Source organism: Mytilus edulis, chromosome 8 (assembly GCF_963676685.1).
Source record: "Mytilus edulis chromosome 8, xbMytEdul2.2, whole genome shotgun sequence".
NCBI classification, from domain to species: domain Eukaryota; kingdom Metazoa; phylum Mollusca; class Bivalvia; order Mytilida; family Mytilidae; genus Mytilus; species Mytilus edulis.
This window is the reverse complement of record NC_092351.1, coordinates 54,173,420-54,182,922: the sequence shown is the minus strand read 5'-3', so window position 1 is coordinate 54,182,922 and position 9,503 is coordinate 54,173,420. Positions and strand designations below refer to the sequence as shown.

Sequence of the window (9,503 nt, the reverse complement as noted above, 5' to 3'; positions counted from 1 at the left end):
TTTTTCTTCTGCTTATTCTTTAAATTTGTTATGTTTTAGGATCTTGGATTTTCCCAATTAAGATATTTTACCACAAAATGTATTTCGTACAGATGTTAATATGTATCTTATCTTATTGTGTAAATCCTTGACTCATGCTAATTATCTGTGAAGTGACAAAGCTTGGTCAAATATTTCAATGTCAACATTTGTATAACATCATTGAAATACCACATTCAACCTTTTGTCATTACGTATCGAGATATAAATCAATATTATAAGTTTAAAAATTCTATTTAGCGGTTATACTTCATAACTGAATACCGAATTGTGGCCATTTATCGCTAACAATGCAGAAGTTACCTAACCTTTTCTATGCAGTTTGGTACTTTAAACAACTGTAGTGTGTGTATCCTTTTAATTTCACATTGACTTTATTCAATTATACTTCAAACAAAAAACTGTTTACCTTTTTGTTTTGTTTGGTAATTGTGAAACTTTTTGCAACGGTTTTTGTGTCATTTCTTTGAAATAGATATAAAAAATTAGCATCTGCGGTCAATCAGATTATTGATTGTTCTGTGAATAACATTTTGGGTGACTTTTACATGTCTATCTACTTAGGGGTCATCCATAATTGTCAACCATTTTCCAAAGTGTACAAAACGTACAATTGGGGGAAGGGGGGTTAAAAAATCAACATTTTTACCGTACATTTTTTTTAATTTCCGGAATTTATATGGTTTCCGTAGGGAAAGTCGATTTATAAAATCGATAATTGGCTTGGGTGTGTTTCTCTTCTTATTTCTTCTTTATTATTTTCACTTGATGATATTTATTTCGATATCATAAGTCTACGCAATCGGGATTTAACGATTAAAAGATCAAATCAATTATAAAAACTAAATCTTTCAAAAATGTGAACTAGTAAATTATTTAAATAAAAAGTTTGCAAGCATTTCTCAGTACCCCTGATTGTCAATTTCACCTGATTTATTATAGATCGTTATCGTTTAACTCTGTTTAATAAACAAAATCGATGGAAACACTAAATTCTTTGAATGTTTTGATTTTGACAAGACGCCATTTTGTGAAAAGATTTTAAACTGGTCCTTTGATTAATTTCCTTGTCCATAATGCATTCCAAAATAGTAAACCAGTAAACCGGAAGTAAACTTATTTTTCTTAGCATAAGCCTCCATTCATTAGGAGCACCTTCATGTGAAGTTTAACCTTAACTTAAAAAATATCCAATAGATGTGCACGTTACAGTATATATACACAAACGATAATAGTGCCATGAATGGCATATTTACAGGGACCTTTTAAATAAAAATACCGGTGGGAAATTTAAAAACTCAAAATATTTTTAAATAAAACATTACACTTTTATTGATTGCTGTCTTGAGCTCTGATTCCATCAAGAACTGTCAGTCCATACTTTACAAATGCAATATAACCATTTCCTTTCGTAGATTCTTAGCATAATTTATGTGCCCTTTTGTTAATCTTTTGCATGCTCTAGGTGCCCTTTTTATTGGAGTTACCATTCCCACTGTGTGATAGGGGAAACACTTATCTTTGTATTCTTTATTCTGACAAAACACAAGCATCACAGATATATGTCATCAAATAAAAAGTCAGATATGTTTTAGTTTTTTTTCAATGCAAATTTCTATATTAATCTAAAATATAATAGACAGGATATCTTCTTTTTATTAAGAATGATTGATTCTTCTCTTGAAATCTGAAAATGGTTGATGTACACTTTTTGAGGGAGGGTGAGGGGTCTGAAAAAGTGTATGTTTTGTACACTTTGGAAAATGGTTGACAATTATGGATGACCCTTAACAAAAAAACATATTAATTGTTGTACATTGGAACCATTCTTGATATCATTTTCCAAAAATAAATATTCATGACGCATTTTCCCTCCATTTTACCCCAACCTTCATTCTATTACCGTTTATTTTCAAATTATTGTTTAACCTTTGACTTCTACTTATAAATGTATAATAGATGCGGAAATGATCAACTTATCCGATGACAAATACGTGTCATTAATTATAAACTACAGCCATAAGTAATGTGTAGGTGGTATAGTAATATTTATATAGAATAGCAAACTATTGCAGATAAAACGGGAAACATAGATTTTTACATTAACCGTAACAGATCAACAACGATGACAGGTATGTTATATACTAAAGTTGTAAATTCTGTAATATCATTAATTCATTTATTTTAACATATTTGATATATAACATTATTGGTATTGGTTTAAATGTATCAGGAGACAACGAATCCGCCCGACAAGCATTCATGCAGTCAATTGAAGTATCACCGGATCATAGATTTAATTCTTTTGCAAAGAGAATGACTCTTATGAACTTGTTGTGATATTTGTGAATTCAGTTTAACAACTTTTAAAAGACTGTCAAACATATTTCAAGTAAATGTATTTCGATTAAACAGTTTAAATGTTTTTTTTTAGATCCGATTGTAAAAATACAATATTAAAACTATATCCTTTGTGTTAAGTGGAATATACAAAAATGCTATTGTTGTATGAAACGAGGGGGGAGATGAGAATATTTCACTTAACTCCTTTTGACTTGATGTAAAACATGCATCCGATTCTGAATCGTCGGTTATAAAAATGAGCAATTGATTGAGGAATAATTTTATGTTTTTGGTTGAGAAATATTCTTTCTATTTGGTTTGTGTGAATTACACCTGAAAAATTATCACAAGTTCTGAATACATATTTCTCTTACTTAGATAAATATACAGTTTTGCATTTTACTTTTCACAATTAAAGAAAGTTTTGTGCCAATTTTAAAGACAGATACATCAAAACATGATGTGAAACTTCATTCTGTGAATCTGGGTAACGGACATTTGGAAGACAACAACTTTTGCAAAAATGTGTGTTTTCAGTTCAGTCAATAAAAATTCAAGACTGTGCACTAAAATTAACAAAATCTCTGTTCAAGTCGATGTATCGTCTATATATCTCGTAATCTGACGACGAATCAAAAGGACAAATATTATACTTACATTCCGTTCATTTTCAACTTAAATCACATCCTCGATTACATTATATCAAGTATCACAATTGTGATGTACTTCAAAGAGCCAAGTAAAAGTGGTTCATTTGACTTTTTAAGCATGGTTCATTTATATTGAACAGCGCCAATGATTCTTACATATATTACCGATTTACTCGTATCAATTCTGAAATGAGATTTAATCACGTTCATGCTTAAACGTGTGTTCGCTGTTGCATGTAGGCCAATTAAGTAGAAACATCAACAACTGATTACCTTGTAAAAATGGCCTTGAATGAGAAAATAAATAGGAATACAAAAAAAGAATTTGAGCTAATCACAATAATCATGTGTGTTAGTGAATCAGGAAAACAATTAAAGATCAAATTGACTACAGTCAAACTGAACCAAGATTTAAAAAAACGATACAAATCAGACGAAGCAGGACAGGATGTATTGTTTAAACAGTTATAACTTCCACAAAATATATCAAGCTCTGTGCTTTAACATTAGTTAATTTAGATTTATTATATCGATTTGTTTGTTTCTTGCTCGTATGACATTAGTGTTAAATTAAAGTTAAATATAATTTTGTAAATATATTGAGATAACTCAGACAGATGGAACATGCCTTACCTTTCTGAACACGCAATATCACATGTTTCAATCCTCTTTTTTAAAATCAAAAATTGTATATGTTTGCTTACTTTAAATTGATACAGTGTCAAAATATTCTATTCAGTTTGGACTGTTTAAAATTAAGGTAATTTTTATTCCAAATTCAGACACAAACTTTAGTTTCTTCTTCTTAGTAGTAACACAAATTATCCCATAATATGTTAAGCTGATAAAAATTTCGGAACCTTAATATAAAAAAACTGATGAAATCAATGGAAAAAGAATGCAGTAAAAAACTTAAATTTCAACACGGAGCCTTATCACTAGCCTTCCGTCACATTTTGTTTATTAGTCAATAATTTGCTCTTTACTGATATATGAAATTACTACCTTTTTCCCTATGACATGTTTATACAAATATTTTCAATTAAAGTGCACTTATATATGGAACATATTTTATTTGCATACGTTTATATTCTGTGTTTTTGTTATAACACATCAGTTTTGACCAATGATTAAATATTATATGTCCGAAAAGTCTTATTGTAAAAATCTAAATAATTGACGGATAGTTTCAGTAAATATTCCGTGACATGTACGGTTCGTCTAGTCCGTTCAAACTTGCTTCTTAAAGTCCAAAGAAAAGACAAAAGTCGTTAAATCTTATGCAGTGCTTAATATGCAAAAAAACAAACTCGACTGAAATGTTTAGTTAATTAACCAGTAAAGGGAAGTCGACTTTTCTATCTGCAATGAATAAAAGATTGGATGAGATGAACATCAACTTGAATGTGAATTGGGCGAACTCCGTGCAGGCAATTTATCATCGTTCATGCTACAAAAATTACACAAGTAAACATAATTGTTCCCCCTTTTAGAGCGAGCAAGTTTCTAAACTGATATTCAATGACAATATACCTTTATATGACTGTTGTCCCTCAGTTTCGGGTTTTTGTGCGCGCTCTAGAATGCAGTCGTTCAACAGGAAGGCCTGTATATTTTGTTGCAACAAAACATTGATCATGTTATAGAGAGATGAAAAACTACGCAAGTTTGAGTCAAATGAGTATAACCTTTCATGTGCAGAAACGTGTTCATGAGTGAAATGTGTAGAAATATTAAACCATGTCTTCTGACGGTTGATGAAAATGAAGATGATTTTACATATAGCTTGTTGCACTGGTACACACTGTCCCAGGTTAGGGGAGGGTTGGCGCGCCTTGGAAAAGTTAAACCCCGCCACATTCTGTATGTCTCGGGACATGAGTCTGTAATGCATTGGTTGTCGTTTGTTTCTATATACTATATTTGTTTCTTCCTTACTCATATTTACATTAATCAGGCGGTTAGATTTTTCGTTTGTTTACATTTTTCAATTCTGGAATTGAAGACCATGCAGTATGAATTTGACTAAATGTTGAAGCCCGTACTGGACCTATATTTGTTAATTTAAATAGCTGTTTGCTTTTATAGTGATTTATATTAATTTATATTAATTAAACATGTGAAATATTGTAATTGATCAGATTAATATTTCTTTTTTCCAAATACTCGCCAATCAAACCGAGTGTTTCTGTTACTCAATCTTTCGTTTCAATGTTGTGTTTTGTATTCTGCTGTTTATCTCTTGGTCTTTTAACCAATATCGTCGTCAGTTTTTATTTACTTTTAACACTGTTTAAGTTTTAATTCTTTTGATATCTTGCGATTCAGTTTTACAGATTATGGTACGCTTCGTCAACAGATATGATAAATAAATCGAGACTATTTTGTAGAATTTCTGAAATTGACATGAACTATTTATCTATCTTAATGGTCATGATACCTTTTGCGATACATGTACTTTGAAAAGAAAGCCACCCGGTACCAATCCTGAGCACCATGTCTCATTAATTTTTCTTGGTAGATCGTCACGATTTTAATATTCTGGTATGAGTTGCGAAGTGTATACCTTATACGCGGTAGAAGTGTGTAAATTTATAATTTCAATATTAAAATCGTCCCGTTCGTTAAATATATGATGCATTACATTTGAGCATGAACTCTTACTATTCCGTTGCATCTGTCCACCCATAAAAGCTGACGGCCCCGAAATTCTACAAAAGTTGCGCTTAAAGCTTTATAGCACCGACAATTAGTGAATTGATTTCTTTGTTTAAAATCTATACTTCCGTCGGACCAATTCATTAAAATATAAACACTGTTGATAAGATATTGGATTAAAATTAAACAAAAGGACCAAATTTACCAGAAATACCCGACTAAACAGTTTACTAAATGGTGGGTGCTTATATTTAACATATGATCTTTAACGTATCTTTGTCATTATCATTATTTTACGAAAGATTTCTTTGATCTTGTTTATTGATAGTTATTTTTTATCAGCGGAGTCGAGTGATATGAAAAATTATCGCTAAAAACTACATGTAATGGGGCACGTGGCGTGAGCAAATGCAAATAACATGAAATTGTCAACGTCGTCATAGGTAAAATATCGATAAACAGATTATCAGGTCATCTCAAGTCGATTACACGTACCAGTTTAAGCGAGAAAATCAATCTCGTTGAGATGATCAACGATGATCTATATTTATTTGCTATTGTGTTTTAAAGTATTGGTTGAGAAACATATAACCTAATGATGAGTTAAACACAGATTTTACAAATTGCACCCATTTAAATTCACAAATACCAGCATTATGTAGTTTTAAAATAAGCTTATACGTAGTACAACTAAGTTTTTATTTTTTATTTTAGTCATTCTACTCTAAAACGATAACATTCTAAATTTAACTTTAGTTTCTAGTGAAAGACTTCCTAATTATCCATATACCATAACATTTTGAGTACTCTTTCAAAATTGTAGATGAACTATTCCAATTACATTAATGTTTTCAAATCCCTATATTTCAGATCCATTCAATAAGATAAAATCGACAAGATAATCAAATAATTTAAGTACTTATGGTATTAAAAATCACGTTTATAGACCACTAATCTTTTTAACACATGTTAAGATAGTCGGTAAGATAAATTCTTTACATAGTGTGCTAGCTATATAGTGACCTTAAACGATATATATGCGGTCAGTAAATTCAATATGGGGATTCGAGCTTCCCTCTCACCCCATATGAAATTTACTGACCCTATATATATCGTATTAGGTCATTAGAACAATATGTAACGAATTTATCTTAACGACTTTTTTATTATGTGGTATTAAGACAATTTGCCTATAAAAGTGATTAACTGTGAATACCATTAGTACTTAAATTATTTGAAATCAATCTTGTTAAGATGATCAACGATAATCTATATTTTTTTGCTATCGTGTTTCAATATCACATACATTGAAACTGATCTTTCCACATCATTGACCGTTTACCTCAAGGGCAAATATTTAACTAATGTAAAACAGACGATGAAATATTAAGGACATTATCTTAACAAATTCATTAAAAGGAGAAAATGTAGGTAAATTTTTATATTATATTGTATTTTTTATGATAAATCGATTAAGTAATAGCTTGTTTATTTCAGACATGGAAACAAAAACCATATCAATAGCTCTGTATCGTTTTATGTGTTTTAACATAGTTGGAACAGAAAATCATGTTAAAACACTAAGACTGATGAATACTGTCAGGGATGTTATGACAAACAACAACCATTATACCACTATCACAAGTGGAAGTTTTGGTGAAGGGCTTGAGATGAGAGGGAGTGATTTAGATATAATGGATGTAGCAAAATTTATTGAGGTTGATACAGATAGAATAAAACCTCGACTCAATCCAAATCTTATATATTTGAGAACGGAAACAGACGACCTTAAACCTTGTTTTACTCAGATGGTGGTGGAACTTACTGGTAATCAATTTGAAAGTTTACTACAGTTCTGTGAAAAACTTAATGGAACATTTTATCTTTCGAGCACATTATGCAAACAAGGTTTCCTTGATAATACAATGAATATTTATGGTTCAAAAATCCATGGACCAAGTATATCTGACAAAGACGGATTTATGGACCAAGTCCTTTGCTTACATTGTAAGCAATGGACATCTCAAGCATCAAAATGGATAACAAGATCAAATAACTCATGGCCTGGTTATAATGTCAAACAACGTATTATAAACCAAGGAGTGCTTTTTGTACCAATCGGAGTTAAAGGATCACCAAAAGAGAATATAGAATGGCGAATTTCTTTTTCTGTTGGTGAAAAAATTCTAATAAATACTTTTACACACACTCAATTGATATGTTATGCTCTCCTAAAAATTCTTTTGAAAGATGTGATAGCAACCTACACCGATTGTGAAGATTTACTTTGTTCTTATTTCTCTAAAACAATTATGTTTTGGATATCAGAAGAATTACCTCAATCAATATGGAAGCCAGAAAATCTTATACCTTGTTTTATGCGATGTGTTAGCAGGCTTATTTATTGTGTTCAGTATTCAATTTGCTTACATTGCTTCATTCCAGAAAACAATATGTTTGAGAACAAAATAGAGGGAGGTGTTCGTGAAATACTGTTAGAGAAACTTTATATCCTGTATAGATACGGATGGAGATGCATCTTATTTTCAGATCAAGTATCTAACTTTAGTGTATCAACGTGGATTGTTCAGATTGAACCTAATTCACTGCATACTATTAAGGTTGCAAAAACACTAAATTCAAAATTATTATGTTTGGCAAATATTGTGCCTATTGATTCAAAAGTGGACACTTATAATTTCAAAAGAGGACTGTACCAGATTATTTCCTGTGACCAATCTTCACTTAAATACTTATATACTTACTACTTATCATTGGTGTGTGGACAATGTGCGCAGTCTGTTCCACTGAACAGTACTAGAAGTTGTAATAAACACCAATACAAACAGTATAATTCCTGTCTTTGTACTCTGTTACAGAATATTTATCATGACGCTGTATCTGGATGGCTGATGTTAGCTTCGTTTTTCTATAAGACAAAACAATATAATAACGCTTTACACATAATATTGTATTCTATAGCCAAGTGTACTCCCGAAAAAATAAACCGCTTCATGACTATGTCGGATACTCATGTCCGATTGAACGATTTGTTAGTATTTCAAAGAAAATGTATGGTACAGATGTGGAAAATAATACTTGTAGATTTTATAATATTTAAGGAAAATTCACGTTTAATACCATATGAGCTACAAATGGAAGTAGAGGATAGACCCTTTATCATTTCCTCTATAGTTTATGCCTATTTTCTAATGTTTTTATGTCATTATCATCTCAATAATGTCAGACAATGTCAGGATTGCATACATACTTTACAACTTGTTATAGAAGAAAGATATTTTATTGAAAATGATAAAAATTTTCAATATAAAGCTTACACTGTTCTTGGGATTGTTTTTCAGTTATTAGGAGACAATGAATCCGCCCGACAAGCATTTATGCGGTCAGTGAAAATAGATCCGGATCAAAGATACAACACGTCTGTAAATAGAATGTTACTAATGAACTTAGTGTGATATAAGTGAATTTGGTTGAACTATTTGTTAACCATGTTAACGGCTGACAAACATAAGATTTAACGTAAACATTAAGAGATATTCGATCATTAACATGTACAAATAAATTGCAAATTAAATAAAATTAAATAAAATATATCAAACAGAAATGTGTTATGATTAAATGGATTTTTTGTTTTCTAGAAATTATTGTTTCTTTCAGTACAAATCTTTAAACTAGGAATTCAGTTCAAGTGGGAAATACAAGAAAGTTGATTGTTGCAACATATTTTTTGTTTAATGTATCAAATCTTTTGACGCTTTAACCACTTATATTTAGCCACGTTACACACTACCG

At 30.6% G+C, this 9,503-nt stretch overlaps 1 protein-coding gene across 1 annotated transcript; it reads left to right on the top strand.

Moving 5' to 3' along the window:
* Window positions 1–2,057: 2,057 nt before the first annotated feature.
* Window positions 2,058–9,270, top strand: LOC139485882 (uncharacterized). The gene is made up of 2 exons (XM_071270533.1): window positions 2,058–2,171; window positions 7,188–9,270. The coding sequence occupies exons 1-2, from the start codon at window positions 2,165–2,167 to the stop codon at window positions 9,164–9,166; spliced, it is 1,986 nt and encodes a 661-aa protein (XP_071126634.1). The 5' UTR covers window positions 2,058–2,164; the 3' UTR covers window positions 9,167–9,270.
* The last annotated feature ends 233 nt before the right edge of the window (window positions 9,271–9,503 follow it).